This window comes from Fusarium vanettenii, assembly GCF_000151355.1.
Source record: "Fusarium vanettenii 77-13-4 unplaced genomic scaffold NECHAsca_96_unmapped, whole genome shotgun sequence".
Lineage (NCBI taxonomy): Eukaryota > Fungi > Ascomycota > Sordariomycetes > Hypocreales > Nectriaceae > Fusarium > Fusarium vanettenii.
Genome location: NW_003315793.1, coordinates 19,400 through 36,079, shown reverse-complemented (window position 1 = coordinate 36,079; position 16,680 = coordinate 19,400). Strand labels below are relative to the sequence as shown.

Here is a 16,680-nt window from a genome sequence, read left to right as displayed (position 1 = left end):
TTATCGCCCCAGCTTTTTTCGCTTGCGAACTTGAGTTATGACTCAGCTGGACATGATGCCTTCCAGCCACACTCAGAAGAATGAACCTCGGCCTATAATATTAAAAGTAGCCATCCAGCTGCAGAGACTAGTCATAGCTCATCCCCATCCTTGCAACTCTCTCCATTGAGGAAACACTATCACTGTAGACCAATGACTTCCCCCGAGACCATGGACAACGCCAGGGCCACCCGATGGCTGCAAACCCCCATGGGCCGTACCATCACCGCCCAGATTGAGGCAGATCCGGGTCTTCCGCAGTCCAACAGCACCATCTCGTCATGGCAAGTCCCCGTTCACCCCGACGTTGGACGCATCCAATCCGAGGCCCTACCCCAGTTTTCCGATTACATCGTCATCGGCTCAGGGGTTGCTGGGTGCGGCGTCGTCAAATCCCTGCTGGAGAACTCGTCTCCAGCCAACTCATCTGTCACGGTGCTCGAGGCTCGTGGCCTCTGCAGCGGTGCTACCGGCCGGAACGGGGGTCAGCTAGTCAAGCCCTACCCCAGTCGCTTCGTGCAGCTTACCCAGGACTTTGGGGTCGACGTTGCTGTGAAGGTCTTTAGGCTGGCCAACCACACCCTGGAGGAGATGCACAAGCTCGCAAGCTCATATGATGACCAGCTTTGTGAGGATGCCGCCGCCCGCAGGGTGACCAAGATGGTTGCATTCATGGACCAAGAGTCCTGGATCCAGGGCCAGAAGGATGCAAAGTTCTACGAAGAGCACATGCCTGAGGAGAGAGGGCTGTTCAAGTTCTTTACTAAGGAGCAGATGGAAAAGGTAAACCCTGAAGAATGGTCGACGCGCTTATCTCTGTGCACCAATACTGATGCTTATTAATCGCAGGAATGGAATGTCAAGGGATCGTATGGCGGGCTCTCATTCCCATCTGGCGTGTGCTGGCCCTACCGCCTCATCACCGGCGTCTTCAAGCGCCTCCAAGACCAGTTCCCCAATCGACTAAACATCGAGACCAACACTCCAGTTACCACCATTCTCTACGATGAAAAGGCAGATCCCAAGTATCCTTATATCATCACGACTCCGAGGGGCATTGTGAAGGCAACCCATGTTATCCATTGCACTAACGGACACACTGGACATCTACTGCCTCGCCTGCGAGGAAAGATCTTCCCAATGCGGGAGGCCATGTCGGCGCAGGATGTTGGAGACAAGATGCCCGACATGAGCGACCAGATGTCCTGGACATTCCTGGAGGAGCCCAAGTTCGATTCCAAGACGGGAATGATAAGGATTGGCTGGGTTTATGGCCTGCAGAACAGGAACAACGGTGGATTCTGGATCGGTGGCGAGGACCGTCGCCCAGAGGAGATGATCGCGTCTGACGACTCGGTCATTAGCATACAAGGCAAGGTTGATCTTGAGACCAAGCTGACGCAGGTCTTCAACCAAAACTGGGTCCCCAAACAGCCTGAAATCCAGGGCATCTGGACCGGCATCATGGCTTCCACTGGCGATACCTTGCCTTTTGTGGGAAATCTCCCCGCCAGTGTTACAGGACGGCCGGGCAAAGGAGAATGGATCGCTGGCGGGTGGAACCAGTATGGCATGACGAATGGACTGACTTGCGGGGACGCCTTGGGGAGAATGGTGCTTGGATTGAAGGTGCCCGAGATTATTCCCACGGAGTACTTGATCACTGAGGAAAGACTTGGTAACAAGAAGTTTGCAACGGAGGCGTCAGCACTTGATTACCTTCAGTGGACAAAGGTTGGGGCTACGATTGAGAAGGAGGATGCATCTCCCGTTAGCTGTCTATAGGATGTTCGAAAGGGCAAAATAATGAGAGCTCATTTCATAAACATTCAAAGTATTAATGGCAAACTGAAAACAGTGGGTGGCAAACAGCTTAGGGATTATGGGGGGCTTGGTTACGCTGTGAGTAAGACCATAACTGCTACAACCTATTCACTGGAATGTTTATAATCTGGGGAAGCTTTGTTGCAGACCAAGGTATCAAGCCTAGAACTAGATGTGATTGACATATGTAGTTGATCGCCGCGAAGGTTTGAGTGAATCCTGGTGCATCAAACTGACCTCGCTTGATCACTTATTCATGGCACCGACTTCTCGTTATCACCACGAACTCGTCGATGCAGCGTGTTCCAAATCTTCAGGTCACTGCAGATTAAACATGACCTTGTTTGGGAACGAAATGGTAGTGAAAAAGTGACCAGTGAGAAACGTAGGGGGAGACGGGAAGCCAAGCAAGTTGGCAAAAACTAAGAGTACATCGCAACAGGGTCGTACCCTTAACCAGAAGCATGATGCGTGGCCTTTCTCTTCCGACCCAGACAGAACAACTCGCCTATTTCGCGCCAGAACCCAATTTGTGGTTCCACGATAGACGCCTCATGGGCATCAATCTCCGGGCGCTCCCAGACCAGGTCCGCCTCATGAGGCTTGACAAACTTGGTTCCCTTGAGAATCTTCCAAAAGCCAAATGTCAAAAACGCCAAAAGAAGAAAAGTATAGTTGATAAAGAAGCTGGAAACACTCCAGGGCATAAATGTCTCGTAGCCGAAGGTGAGGATGACTATTGTCAAGAGTGTGGTGGCGGCGTACGCCATGTAAGGCTGGCCCCAACCGCAGTACGGCAACGTCTTGCGGTCGATACCTTGGGCTTTGAGGGCTCTGTAGAAGAAGATGTAGGTTATTGTCATTGTCAGGAAAGTGACGAGACCGGCCGCGGTCGTTAGCGAAATGAGCCTGGAAAGATAGATTAGTTGTTGTTCCGCATCTGTAGGAAGTATTTGTCTTTGTCGCAACATACCAGTTGTATACTTCAACAGTTGAACTACTGAGCTGCAGAAATGCGATAGCACAGAAGATGATAGTAAATCCAAGACAGTAGAGAGGCACGCCGCTCTTGGTAACCTTGAGCAGGAACTTGGGGGCAAACCCTCGCTCTGCCATGGCGTAAAGGCCTCGAGAGGCAGCAAAGACGTAGTTGTTTCCGGCCGAGATAATGCTAGTCAAGAGCAGGGCGTTGATCATGCTCGGGAATGTCGAAATGCCCATGTTGCTGGCAGCGATGACGTATGGCGACCCAGCCGCAGAGCTCCCGGCATCAGAGGTTCCTTCCACGATGGCGACAAGCTTTGGGTCGTTGGCTGCGATGACGATGCCGATACAGAGAGCCGATCCAACAAAGAAGAGAAAGAACCGTAAATACATGCTCTTGAAGGCGTTCTTGATTGTGTATCGTGGGTTCCTGGCCTCTCCAGCGATGGCGGAGATGGATTCAGGCCCGACGACGACAAAGGCTGCGTTGTAGAAGCAGGCTAGGAAGCCTCGAAACCTGCCGACTGAGCCCGTGTTTCCGTATTCGAGGAACGAACCCTGTTCATTTTAGCGGTCAGTAAATATCTCCATGATTGTTAGACAAGCCGCCATCTATCTCTTACCGGGTTGTTCCAATACCGAAAGCCATATGCGTCGTATCGGGGGTTTCCTCCCACCATGGTGACAAAGGTGAAGAAGAAGACGGAGACAAGGAGAAGGACTTTGCCCAGAGACATCCAGAACTCGACCTCGCCAAACCAATTCACAGCCACAATGTTCAGAACGCTGCAAATCATCAGCATCAGGAAGTTAAGATGACGCACCATGGCCATGTCACATATGACTCAGAAGCAACTTACGTGTAGAATACTATCATGGCGCAGATGACGGCGGCAACTGGGATGTCGTCACGCCAGAAACCCATCACCAGGCTCGCACCGACGAGCTCAAATGGAAGCGTGAGGGCGAACCAGAAAAAATAGTTCCAGCCGACCATGAAACCGAATGCCTCATCAACCCATTTGCCAGCGTGCTGGATGAGAGCTCCTGGAACAGGCATGAAGGTCACCATCTCAGCCGAGCAGTTAACCACCATGCCCATGATAAGAGAGTATAGGATGTATCCCAAAAACAGACTGCCCGGCCCGCCTTGGGCGAGCGGTGTGCCCAGCGAGACGAACACGGCCTGGCCGATGGTACCGCCAATGGCAAAGAGTTGGATCTGGCGGTTGTTGAGCCGGCGCTGGAGCTGGGAACTGACAGGGATGGTGAAGCTTTGGCCGACGGGGCTGCTCGATGAGCGATGTAGACTGATATTTGCATCATCTTTGCCGGTCTTGGTTGCTCCACCGGTTTGGTGGGCAGAGTCTGATTCCATGGATATTGACATTTCGATCGACACGAGGCTATATCACAGACGAGGTCTCTACGAAGAGAAAGGAAGGAAAAAGAAAGCAAGTCACGATGAATGTGGATAACTTAAGAGCCAGGAAGGCCAACTGGTCCGTTTAATATGCGGATCCCCTCAAAGTGGTTCTGTTTTATCACGACAAGTCTCCAGGGTATTCCAGTCATGGCTCGGGGTTCGGAGCGAAATACGGTGATAGCCGGAAATGCTAGACAAGAAAGGGGATAAACACATCCAGAGGCGAACCAACCACTGCCATTCGCTGGACCGCTTTATCGTTATCTTGGCAAGAATATCTAGCGAGTCATGTTTATCGGCGCGAAGAGTCCGGGATGTTTATCCCCGATTTTGTCTAGCTTCTGCAAGGGCCCCTTGGGGTAAGGCACGTCAGAAACCAGTGGCCCTAGACAGAACGTGGTTCTCCCCGCAACTAACGTTAGGCCAGAGAGCTATCGTAACCCCAAGGGCATTACTGACTCCTTATCAACTGTCACGATTACCCCGCCTTTCCTCTCTCTCTTCCTCCTTGGCAGACAGTCTCCTCTGTAATGCAGTTTGTCATCTGAAGCTATGGATTCCATTGCAAGTACTATCGACCAAGAAGCAATTCCGGCTCCATCAGACAAGGGAGTCCGTGAAGCTTCCCACCCTCAACAGGATGTGGAGGTCAGCATGCATCATTTACTCTTTGATTCGCTGCCTCCAGAGCCACCACGTAAACGGAGGAGAGGAGGGAAGATATACTCGGTAATAGACCTGACAAATACTTGCAAATCATGTTCTACCATCCTGACCGTCAACTCTACAGGGTTGTGGCACATGTCGCACACGAAAGATAAAGGTGAATTGGTGTTTATCGATGCCATTTTTGTCTGAGACTGATTATGCTTCCCTAGTGCGATGGACGTCGTCCTAGATGCTACAATTGCGAACGGTCCCGTCTTTACTTTTGCGATGGCTACGGAGATGTGAATCACACCAACGGCAACATTCTGTCTGCTCAAGAGGTGACCGATTCAGTATTAAGCCATCTCGAATGCTTGCCCAGTACCTCACCGTCGGACAGGTTCCAAGGTTCTCTGCCAGACGTGAGTACCATAGACACCGATATTACTTCTTGGGGGTCCTTCGGAGAGTATATGAGTATTATCAACAACCCTCACCCTTTACGTTTCGCTTCAGATAGCCCAGGCGAGCACACCGAGGGCTCAAACAACCTTTGCAATGACGGCGGGCTTGGCGAGACTCAGGACGAAGCCACCAGCCCCGGTGTGGAAGTTACACCATCTTCATCATTTGAGGCAGAAGTCACATCTGAGGCAACCCGCAAGCTGCTGGATCATTACCGCACCCATGTATGCCAGCTTATGATGCCCACCTCAGCTCCATCACACAACCCTTGGCTTCAACTTTACCTCCCGCTAGCTGTCAAGAGCCCTTCAAGCTTGCCACAACAGATCCTCCTCTACGCCATCTTAGCTGTTGCGTCCTTCAACAGATCGTACCTGGTGCCCTTGAGCAGGGTCCATGACTTGAAAAAGGGCCGGGAATATAACGAGCGCGCAGTAACGCACATGAGGTCAATACTTGACTCGGAAGACGCGTCCGCTGTGGTGGGGGAAGATAAAAATGCACGGCAAGCATTGATGGCAGCTGCTTTGACGCTGACAACAGCAGAGGTTTGTCAAATATGTCCTTTATCATCATGCACTGTCTCTGATTCATCGGCGCAACACAGGTATTCAGCGGAGCAAGCCAGGGAGACGGCTATGAGCATCTCCAGCTGTGCAAGCAGGTTATCCAGATCACTGGAGGAGTGAACTGGTGGGCATCAGATCCTGCGTGTCTCACACTTCTACAGATATTCCGCTGTCTGCATATCGTTGCGTCAACATCAGGACGACTGGAAGTTGTGGATCTCCAGCCACGAGACTTGCAGTCGGCCATAATACCTGCTCCAGTGGGAGACTATACCCTTGACATCACCTTTGGCGTCTCCATCAAGACTCTGCAGTGCTTGAACAAGATTATCGAGTTTTCCAAGATGAAGTCAACACTTGGAACCAACATGCCCTGGCCGGACGACAAGATCTCATCGCTCCTCGAACTCGAAGACGAGCTCTTCGATCCGCTAGAGGCTCCTGAACTGCTCAAAGACCGACACTCTTTCCCCAGCTCCGACTCCCAGGGAGGCATGCCGGGTTACATTGCCGACCTGATCACCGAAAACCACATGTTTGCCTTCCATTATAGTGCCGCCATCTTCTTCCGGAGAGCCTTGTGCGACGGCTTGGCTCACATTTCGCCTGCCGTGAAGAGGAGCTCGGAACCCAAGACACGTCCAACGGGCCAATATTTGGTTTCAAAGGCGTTGGATCATCTCGAGAATATTGACGCACTGTCGCGCAACATCGCAGTAGCCAACACACTGTGGCCTGGATTCATTGCGGCTGTCGAAGCGGTTGATACCGACTTGAGACATCGCGCCTTGATCTGGCTTGAGCGCGCCAAGCGTCATGGGATTGGCAACATTCAGCAGTCTAAGTCATTGGTGATGGAAATATGGAGAAGAGCGGATCGACAGTTTGGACCTCAGGGGAATCAAGACGGGTTGGAAGTAGAGCTGGGAGGTGTGGATTGGAGGCAGGTCATGCGGGACAAGAACATGTACATCATGTTGACATGAGACTGTATTTCCTACGTAGGGCTATGGTTCTGTCTCTCTTAACTATCATGCCTTGTTCAAAGAAGCCTCCTTGCGACTTTGCAAAACGTCGCCAACAGCTTGCACGAGTATCTGGCCCAGGCTTCGTATTTCCTTTTCAGTGGCGACAAATGGAGGGCAGAGCAGAACTGCGTCCACGGCAGGCGAGCAGAGGTAGACTGCAGCGCCGAGCTCGAAAGCTCGACGTGAGACTTCACCTGCCAAGGGACCACCGCAGAGCTCCTTCATATTACCAAGGTCGACTGTCCGGAAGAGTCCGAGCCCTCTCAGGCTGCCCCCATGCTGCCTCCACTCATCGGGCAGTCCAGAACAGCCAACTTGGGCCAGAATTTCCCCCAGCTTTCTGCATTGGGAGACCAAGTCATCCCGGAACAAAATATTTTGCACAGTGAGTGCGCCAGCACATGCCATCGGGTGGCCCTGGAAGGTGTGTCCGCTCAGAAAGGTCGTTGGCCCTCTTGAGTGCTTCTCAAAGACGGAAGCCACTCGCTCTCCTAGCAGGACAGCTGAAAGTGGTTGATAACCGGCGCCCAAGCCTTTCCCGACGGTCTGAAGATCCGAGGCAACGTTTCCCAAGCTCTGCCATGCGTGGTAGCTCCCACATCGTCCCATTCCGCACATGACTTCATCGAAGATGGTCAAGATTCCGTATTTCTTGCAAAGCTGTGTGAGCTTCGGGAGATAGTTGGCAGTTGCAGGGACTGATCCAAGCGTTGCTCCCACCACCGGCTCGACAATCACGGCAGCCACCGTCTCAGGACCGAGTTTCTTGAACTTGTCCTCGTATTCCGAGATGAGTTTGTTTTCGTACTCCTGCTCGGTCTGGCCCTTGCCATCGGCATCGTAGAAGCAACGGCTGACATGGTGGAATGTAGGTGCTAGCACAGACTCAAATGTGGCTCGTCTTGCTGGGTTGTTTCCAGCCGCGAGGGCACCAAGAGTGTTGCCGTGATATGAATGCGCCCTGCCGATGAAGTTGATACGCTGTGGCTCTCCGCGGTAGACGTGATACTGGCGAGCCAACTTGAGGGCAGACTCGACAGCTTCGGAGCCCGAGGTGAGATAGAGAACTTTGCTGAACTGGCCGTCGCTCTTCTCCAATATGAGACGCCCGAGCTCCTCGGCAGGATCTGAAGTGAAGAAGGAAGTGTGGGCAAACGACAGCCTCTTGGCCTGATCGCAGATGGCCTGGATCACTTCTTGATTCCCATGTCCGAGGCAAGAGACGGCGGCGCCACTACTGCCGTCGAGGACTTTGCGACCATCAGAGGTCAGGAGATAGACGCCCTCGCCGCCTGTTGCGGTGGGGTAGGTCTTATCTAGAGAACGGTGGAGAAGCACCGAGTTCTGTGGTGATGACATGTTTGGCTGGCTGTAGGCGAACAAGCGGTTTGATAGGCCGACAAAGTGGCTAACTGGCACTGTCAGTTATTATATCCACGATCCTTGACCGAAGGGGCCCGCAAATCGAGGGGTCAAGATAGCGAGAATGTGATCTCGTAAATGCGGCCCACACCACAATCAGTCACCAGGTGGCCCACGCTCGCCCCGAAGATTGCTCCATTATCGCCAGGCTAACCTCGTAGCCGATCGCGAGGTGCTGAACTTGGGGCTCGGCTGATCCAAGAGCAGTGAGTGACAGGCAACATCGATAGAGAGAACCCCTATTGCGAGCAAAGTCTTTTGGGTTGTAGGATCACGGCAGTTTGCAAGCGGGATCGCAAGGAACACAAGCGGTTTAATACTAGAAGCATTGGAAATTTGTCTTTTGGTGTGGATTGGTAATCGACTCTATTATCCCTTTTTCTCTCGACTTGTTTTCATGCCTATCCCATGCATCCATGTGTCTGGAGCCATCCCTCCCTCCCTGCTCCATCAGCCACCAAATGCACACCAGATCTTATTCCTGGTCCCATCTTCCACAGCCTGAGTTCACCTTCTAATCTCATCCGGCTTCACCTAAAACTTCTGCTAGATGCTTCTGAAGTGTACGATCCCAAAGATCCTTGTTCTTGTATTTCGACACGTCCTCGGAGAAGCTCCCGACGCTCGTCCTGAGTGCCGCAGCAACCTCCTTATCATTGGTGACCTCGAAAATCGGAGTTACGTAGGTGCGAATTGTAAACAGCAGAGCCCTGGTCTTTGGAAGGCGCTGGAGGGTCTGCCGTTCGACACGGAGGTGAAGGTCCTCCAACTTGGGAGGGTTCTCCAATTGCTCCAGGGTCAGATTGTGGTGCGGATGACGGTGGAACAGTTCTGAAGAGTCGTCAATCGCATAGTTGAAGCGAGACACGGCTGATTCGACCTTGAGTCGCTCGAAGAAGCGATCCATAGACTTGGCCAACTTGCTCTCATACTGGGGGACTTTGCCTGCGTGAATCTCCCAGAGGCTGAGCCCCATTCGTTCCTCAATTTTGAAACCAGCTATTTGGTCTGTTAGCCAAGTTTAAGGGAATGGTACGTACGGTTCTCACCTGGAAAGCATACACCTCCTGCTCTCAATGTCGTCTGGCCTGTCTTGGGATTGTTGGAGAGCAAGAAGAAGTCTTCTGTAGCAAGAAGGCCCATTACCTCAAGAGGATGATGAGTTTTCCATGTCGAGGCCTCTGGCCTTAGGTCCCAGATGTCACCTGTCACGAGGTTCTCCACGATATGAGGGCTCTGCAGCCGGAACATGGTGGGATATCGTCGAACCAGCGTGTCCTTGACCAGCTCCAAAGCCTCGAACAGCCCGCCGTCGCATCCGGGCAAGTAAGCAAGCACTTCATCCCGGTTTTCCTGATAGAGTCGTTTTTTCAAGTGGTACTTTTCGAGATATGTCTCGTCCAGTTCGATCCAATTTTCGACATCAGTCTGTTTCAAGCCTAGATAGCAAAGAGCCATGATTAGCCAAAAACGAAGATGGATATGGATACCTGACAGCTGCCTTACCCATAGTAACATGATAGGGGCCATTTTTCCAAGGTCGATAAGGAAGCTGCTTTTGCGTGCGCCAATCAAAGTTAGGCCTGATCGGCTTGATTCGTGCCACATCGATGAACGTAGGCTCAGGCTTGGTCACTAGAACAATATGCAAGTTAGCAGTCAGTTTCATGGCCAAGGGAGATTTTGAAGCAAAGCCTGCCTTTGTCCTTTACAGCACCTGGCGCATTGCGTTTCTGTTTGCTGGCTGCCAAGATGCAGGCGAGCCATCGACATGCGAATATAGCACAGAGCAGAAAGACTCCAAAGAGAGCCGATGTACGCATATCTCGTGATAATCGCGGCTTGGCCTGCCTGTTGCTTTTCTTCCTTGCCAGAGGACTTGAAACAACAGACAAGCAGATGGCAAAGGTCACGAAGAACAGGTGATGGCGGGAGTGATAAGCAGCAGGGTCAACTCCATCTCCCCGCATATTACCTCAATGGGCGGCACCCTTGGCGGGGGACATGATACGCCGCAGTATCTTGGCGTTGAGAGAACTGTCCAAGTCCTGGAGTTGGTTCATCGGACCGAATTTCCGAATTCATGGACCTCGCGCCGAGAGTCCATCATACATGGCTATGTTCGCGCCGAGCTTGGATCCATCCATATCGGGCAAGGTAGCACCCACTATCTAGAACCTAATCTGAGCGAAGGTTCGGGGTCATGATAGCTTGCTGCGAGGACTGAATGGTGTGGTGACCAATAAGCTCCTAGTCACTAGATCATTGATAAGATTGTCGCAAATCTCGAAATCCGATGGGGGTTGGGTTGAGGGCATCCGGGTGTCTATGTTCTGCAGAGACTTGCGCGTCTAGAAGCAACTGGGCATAAGGGCTGTGAGAAAAGAAATACAGTGACTATTCTAATCAAGTTCAGAAGAGCCATTATCCACCTATTATGATGATAGAGACCTGTAAGTGAGATCATAATTTGCTACTGGAATTGGAATTTAGAGTTGTCATACGTGCATGGCTATGCTCTTTGCCACTGTGACCAATGAGTTCTTCTGAAAATAGCATTTATACCAACAAGACAAAAGTTCTGTCACCAGTAATCCTGGATATTGTTTTCCTTCTGGACTTTGGTTTGATGTCCGTAATTGTCCTTAAACCAAGTTGATTTCTATCTATTGCTACTCCTGATTGGATGGGTACAACACGGAATCAATCGTTGCGAATCCTTCTTTGATTGTCCTTGAAGACACAAATCTCGTCAATAAACCCAAAGAACCGGCCTTGTCGTTGGTGCCACTGGCTCTGGAACCACCAAATGGCTGGTGGCCTGGCATCGCGCCTGTGCACTGGTCGCTATTTCGGTGGTCAGTATGTATGCTGTAGGTAGATATAATGTTGCAAACTCACTTGACATAAAAGTTACCAGCCGCAAATTGAAGCCCTTCAGTGGCTTCAACGATCGCTGGTCGGTCCTTTGCAAAGACAGCACCCGAGAGTGCGTATTCGGTGGTTTCATCGATGAGCTCAAAGAGCTTAGGGCCAAAGTCGCCATCGTCGTATACGTAGAGACACAGGAATGGACCAAAGATCTCTTCGGTCATGAAGCGGGATTTGGGGTCAGATGACTCGACCACTGTTGGCCGAATGTAGTAGCCGGTTGAGTCATCATATGTGCCTCCAGCAAGGACCTTGATGTGTGAAGTGCTCTTGGCGTCCTGGATGTACTTTGAGACGCGATCAAATGCAGACTGGCTAATTACAGGTCCCATAAAGTCTGTAAACTTGTCGCCCATGGTGAGAGCTTCGGTTTCGCGGACAAGGATCTCCTTGAACGCTTCGGCAAGTGATGCGGGCAGGTAGACGCGGGATAAGGCGCTGCACTTCTGTCCCTGGTACTCGAAAGCTGCACGAATAGATTTTAGTGCAGCATTCTTCACATCCGCAGATGGGTGGATGAGATGGAAGTTCTTTCCACCTGTCTCTCCCACGATACGTGGGTATGACCTCCAAAATTTCATCTTGGAGCCGATAGTGGCCGCAAGCTGTCGAAACACGGTCGTGCTGCCTGTGAAATGGAGGCCGCTAAAGTCGCGACTCTGAAAGACCTGAGCCGTCACCTGCTCGGCGTCACCTGGCAGAAACTGGAGGACACCAGCCGGAAGGCCAGCCTCAATCATGATGTGGTTGAACAGCCAACTAGAGTAAATAGCGCCGGGACTTGGCTTCCAGATGACAACATTTCCGGTGATGAGGGGGGCCAAGACAAGGTTCACGGCCAGCGCGGTAAAGTTGAACGGCGAGACAGCATAAACGAAGCCGTCTAGAGGGCGGACTTCACTTCGACTATGGAAGATTGGTCAGTTGAGAGTTCCGGCAGGTGAATGGAATAGGGGTTGATGACATACTTCCACACATCAGGGGCATTGAACGGAGGCTGAGTTTGGTAGAGCTTCTCCGCGAGGGATGGGAACATTGTGAGAAAGTCAATAGACTGTTGTGTTGCAAGTTAGTCCCGAACCCATGCTGCACGAAGAATCCGATCTTCGGGCTCAGTTAACCCATCAAGGGCCGGGCTGCAACTATAACAAAGAACAGATCTGCACGAAGAATCCACATACCTCAGTAGCACAGTCAATGCTAGCCTGATAGGCGTTTTTACCCTGCCCATGCATTGTTGCTGCCATCATACGATACAGGTATGGTCCTCTAAGCAAAGCAGCAGCTCGGTAGAATATGGCAGCACGGTCGTGCAGAGACGTCTTGGACCACGTCTTCTTGGCCTCCAGTGCTCCTTGAATGGCTTTGTCCACGAGCTCGGGAGTAGCGTGGGAATACTTTGCCACGGCGAGCTTGTGCTCAAAGGGGTTCTTCTGGGTGTGCTGTGTTGCACCGTTAACCTATCTTAGATTAGATGTTGTTCCATAATCTCGGCGAAGCAGTGAAAAGATTTAATCTCACATCTTTACCGTTCACGTTAGGGTGGACTTCGAATGGCATCTCTTTCTTCATCGAGGCCATCTCCTCGACGAGCGAGGACCGCTCAGGGGTCCCTGGGCCATAAGCGATCTGGCGAGAGTTAGTGGCATGTCCTCAAACAAGGGTCCCTCCCTGTGGCAAGGAATCAGACGTGAAATGCCACTTACAATGGGCTCATTTCGCAGAGCAGGCAAGGCGAAGGCCCCCAAAACGGCGCTGCTACCTAATGAAACCATTGTGAATAGTCAGAGATAGTGGAACAAAGTATCTGAGATGCTGGCAGTGCAGAAGATGCATATCGGGACCGATATTTATTCCAACAAAAGACATCTTTACCCAACTTGATACCACGCTAGAGATCTTCGGCGCGAGGATAAGTGGGTTAGCATGATGGGTCGGTTCCCCGCCAAATCCGGCTCGGGGTCTACCATCTTCGCGAGGCAGGTTCTTCAGCTTCACTTTCGCCTGTAGCAAGATTGATTCGCACCTCGAGTAAGTAATCGCCGACATAGAAAACGCCGCGACCAACCCGAAGATTCAGAGGGTCGATATGCTCGTTGACCGGGCTTCTCCCTGGAACCTTCGGCCCCTTGTCCGGACCCCGGAGGTCCACAACCGGATTCAGCGCCATGTGGGGCGCTTTAATCTTGGAACGTGCGTGCACTTGAAAATGTAGGGTAATCGAGGGGTCTGGTTGAAGGACTTGTTATTTTTGGATGGAGAGTTGACGTTGTGAGAGGAAGTTGAGGCTTAAGAATTCAGCCGCCTAGCTAGAGCTGTAGTAAGAAGGTAGTGGTCGTATGGCCTTTTTTTCGCGGTTATTAGGGAAGTCAACTATCAAAGAACCGTTCAACCCTCGTCCACCAATGCTTGGAGTCTTGTTATTGGTTTCCGTGATGAATAATCTTATGCTTAACAATAATTGAATAATAGCCAGGTAGGTTGTAAATTCAAACATGACTCATTGTGATACATAAAGTCGAAGCGGCCCCTTTAGTATTGTCTATTGAGCCTCCATGTGGTTCCCCTCACGTTTATACGCCACCCCAGCACGTACATGTTCATTGTGCGCTTCATCCATTCCGCCCATATTTACTAAGCAGTTCAAATTCTAGCTGGCTTCAAATACTGTCTTGATATTGACTCGACCATAAGTCCGTATATCGTAGTTATTGATTACGCTGGGGAGATTCTGACCAGACTTGTTGCTCATCGTCTTGGGCCATCGTCGCATGGCGCACTGCGATAGCCTTTGGATGTTGCGGCGTGGGAATCATCTGCAACTTGACCATCGTGTCAAATGTAGGTGACGTAGAAGCTTGGGAAAGAGGGTTGGAATTTGGTTTCGAGTGGTAGAGAACCATATCTAGCCTTGCAAGCGAATCATGGCGAATATGTTTCGGGGATGGCATTTTCTCGTTCGAGATGATTCCGTGTTGGCCAATCACCAAACCTGTGGGCTACTTTCCTTGGATCGACATAGGAAAAATGCTTGATATTATGCTGGAAACTTCATTACAGCTGTGGGCGAGCTACCATGGTACGTTTTCACCTTCAGGCCTCACACTCCCCATGATTTGCCCATCTCGTCCAGTTGACCACCCGGTGACATACACTCTTATCACGCATCAATTATCCGGCAACCTTGCCTAACCGAAGCGAGATATGGACATGATCGCCAGGCGCGGCAGATGAAGCACTTTGACCTAGACGAGGGAATTACCGGAACGTAACATCCAGGAGCGGTCAATCATTAATCACAGACTTGGCGCAACCCTGGGGCGTCTCGCACGACCATGAATAAGTCCGTTCTGGACCTTCGTGCTTGAGCGGAAAGCTAGGATTGGTCCGAACCCTGACCGTGTGAGTGGAACCACGTGCGTTGTAGCTCGGCTTTAATACGGCCACCAACGCTAGTTCAACGACACCAACCGTACACATGATCGAACTTAGTACATGAAGGAAGCTATATCTCGAATTTTCGCTTGTCTCGTTTTTTTCTGTTCTTTGCGGCTTTTTGTTCTTCTTTGTTTGTACTCGTGGGATTTTCTTTTGCTCTTCACGCTGTAAATCAGCATGAAAGTCGCCGACATGTTGTGTGGCAAGGGCCACGAGAACGACACCGAATACCAGCCACTTCGGGCATCGAGTCCAGAACCATGGCAGGCAGAAGATGAATCAACAAGGCGAAAACCTCGTTGCGCGGGCGTTCGCAAAGTGTGGAAGAATTTGGGGTGGACAGTCGTAATAGTCACGGGGTTGGTCGGGTAAGTCTGGTGTTGTCCCTCACTAACACGGCGCCTGACATCGTCTGTAGCGTGACTTTTTCTCTCGTGGTGTTTGGAATCGAGCGCTACTTTGTTCATGCATACGAGTCTTCCGGTCTTTCGCTGGCCGATCCTTTCGAAGATACCGAAAATTCGACTGAAAGCGCCACACGATGGGTTAAGCGATTGTCCCCCCACGTCTCACCCGCCATGGTCCACTCCCATAACGACTACTTGCGACCTCGTCCATTGTTCTCAGCTCTATCAGTGGGTTGTGTGAGCGTCGAAGCAGATGTATGGCGCAGCAAAGATGGAAACGAGCTCTTGGTCGGGCACCACTGGTGGGACTTGACACCAAAGAAGACGCTCCGTTCTCTTTACATCGACCCGCTCTTGCAGGTCCTGGACATGATAAACGCTGAGCGCTCACGAGTCATCCCGGGCTCTGATAAGCACCCTGCTGGTGTCTTTGCAAACTATCCGAATAGGACACTGATCCTGTTCATTGATGTCAAGGACGACCCTGTAACGACTTGGCCATTGGTTCTTGAGCAGCTGCAGCCTCTCCGAGAGCGAAACTACTTGTCCCGACACGACAAGATTTTCTCACCAGTCGCGAATCAGACTTTCCAGTATGGTCCTATTACTGTCGTCGGTACTGGAAACATCGCCAAGCGTCGTGACGTGAACGTCGGCGCGGACCCGGAGAGGTGGCGCCAGTACCATGACGTCTTTCTCGACGCATCTCTTGATTTGCTGAGTCGTCCTGGGTATTGTGAAAGGAACGACACATATTGCTTGGATGTCCAAGAAAACGAATTCTACACCGCCTCAGTGTCTCTTTGGAGGGCTATCGGAACCCTCATGTTCGGTTTCAGCACCTCCCAGCTGAAGACCGTGCGAAGCCAGATCCAGACTGCCAAGAGGCTGAACCTCAAATCGCGATACTGGGAGCTACCTGGCTGGCCAATCTCCTACCGCAACCATGTCTGGAAGATCCTCGCCCGGGAAGGGATTGACCTACTGAACGCCGATGACATCGTCAGCGCGGCGACGAGACATTGGAGTTCGAATGCTGTCAGCGAGACTGTCTGGATGTGTGGTGTTGGCTCATTTCTGGCTGGATTTTCCATTACTCTGATTTTGCTTGGTAGGAGAATGATTTGGCGCGAGTTGTCTTTGAGATAGACGGAGCTTTTTACCCTTTTTGATATACCCCTAGAATAGCAGCTACGCGTTAAAGATACCATGTTTATCCTCTGAAATCGCTTCATAACAGGCACACAAGCAGCTTGGGTGATTTGAACAGCACAGCATCTTGAGCCGTGCTATTTGCCCACTAGGGAATGACCTCGCAGTAAAGCTGCTACTCCAAAGAACAGATTTTCCTTTGTGTGTGTATTGTCTATAAAAGACCTTTTTCTTCCCACCAACTAGCTAAAAACAAAGAGCTCCCATCACTCCAGATTCATCCTGTATGTGACGCTTGGCAGCTTCCACCCTACAGACCCTGACAACTCCCAACAGATTCTTCGCAT

At 51.3% G+C, this 16,680-nt stretch overlaps 7 protein-coding genes across 7 annotated transcripts; 3 read left to right on the top strand and 4 right to left on the bottom strand.

Moving 5' to 3' along the window:
- Positions 1-261: 261 nt before the first annotated feature.
- NECHADRAFT_15651 (uncharacterized protein) lies at positions 262-1,617 on the top strand (the record flags this gene model as incomplete). The annotated part of the gene is made up of 2 exons (XM_003039509.1): positions 262-822; positions 889-1,617. Coding segments are annotated over 2 exons (1,290 nt in total), but the record flags the coding sequence as incomplete, so codon positions are not given.
- Positions 1,618-2,315: 698 nt separating this feature from the next.
- On the bottom strand, positions 2,316-4,225 carry NECHADRAFT_55985 (uncharacterized protein; the record flags this gene model as incomplete). The annotated part of the gene is made up of 4 exons (XM_003039501.1): positions 2,316-2,772; positions 2,837-3,405; positions 3,471-3,633; positions 3,708-4,225. The coding sequence occupies 4 exons, from the start codon at positions 4,223-4,225 to the stop codon at positions 2,316-2,318; spliced, it is 1,707 nt and encodes a 568-aa protein (XP_003039547.1).
- A 600-nt stretch (positions 4,226-4,825) lies between these two features.
- NECHADRAFT_89091 (uncharacterized protein) lies at positions 4,826-6,876 on the top strand (the record flags this gene model as incomplete). Its single annotated transcript, XM_003039508.1, has 4 exons — positions 4,826-4,921; positions 5,152-5,934; positions 5,994-6,799; positions 6,852-6,876. 4 exons carry the CDS (start codon positions 4,826-4,828, stop codon positions 6,874-6,876), a joined length of 1,710 nt encoding a protein of 569 aa, XP_003039554.1.
- Positions 6,877-6,986: 110 nt separating this feature from the next.
- NECHADRAFT_55962 (uncharacterized protein) lies at positions 6,987-8,342 on the bottom strand (the record flags this gene model as incomplete). Its single annotated transcript, XM_003039500.1, has 1 exon — positions 6,987-8,342. The coding sequence occupies one exon, from the start codon at positions 8,340-8,342 to the stop codon at positions 6,987-6,989; it is 1,356 nt and encodes a 451-aa protein (XP_003039546.1).
- A 646-nt stretch (positions 8,343-8,988) lies between these two features.
- NECHADRAFT_15531 (uncharacterized protein) lies at positions 8,989-9,954 on the bottom strand (the record flags this gene model as incomplete). The annotated part of the gene is made up of 3 exons (XM_003039499.1): positions 8,989-9,404; positions 9,455-9,844; positions 9,912-9,954. Coding segments are annotated over 3 exons (849 nt in total), but the record flags the coding sequence as incomplete, so codon positions are not given.
- A 1,123-nt stretch (positions 9,955-11,077) lies between these two features.
- On the bottom strand, positions 11,078-13,111 carry NECHADRAFT_89088 (uncharacterized protein; the record flags this gene model as incomplete). Its single annotated transcript, XM_003039498.1, has 6 exons — positions 11,078-11,252; positions 11,307-12,242; positions 12,305-12,390; positions 12,518-12,796; positions 12,858-12,965; positions 13,043-13,111. The coding sequence occupies 6 exons, from the start codon at positions 13,109-13,111 to the stop codon at positions 11,078-11,080; spliced, it is 1,653 nt and encodes a 550-aa protein (XP_003039544.1).
- Positions 13,112-14,951: 1,840 nt separating this feature from the next.
- Positions 14,952-16,330, top strand: NECHADRAFT_89087 (uncharacterized protein; the record flags this gene model as incomplete). Its single annotated transcript, XM_003039507.1, has 2 exons — positions 14,952-15,142; positions 15,193-16,330. 2 exons carry the CDS (start codon positions 14,952-14,954, stop codon positions 16,328-16,330), a joined length of 1,329 nt encoding a protein of 442 aa, XP_003039553.1.
- Positions 16,331-16,680: the final 350 nt, after the last annotated feature.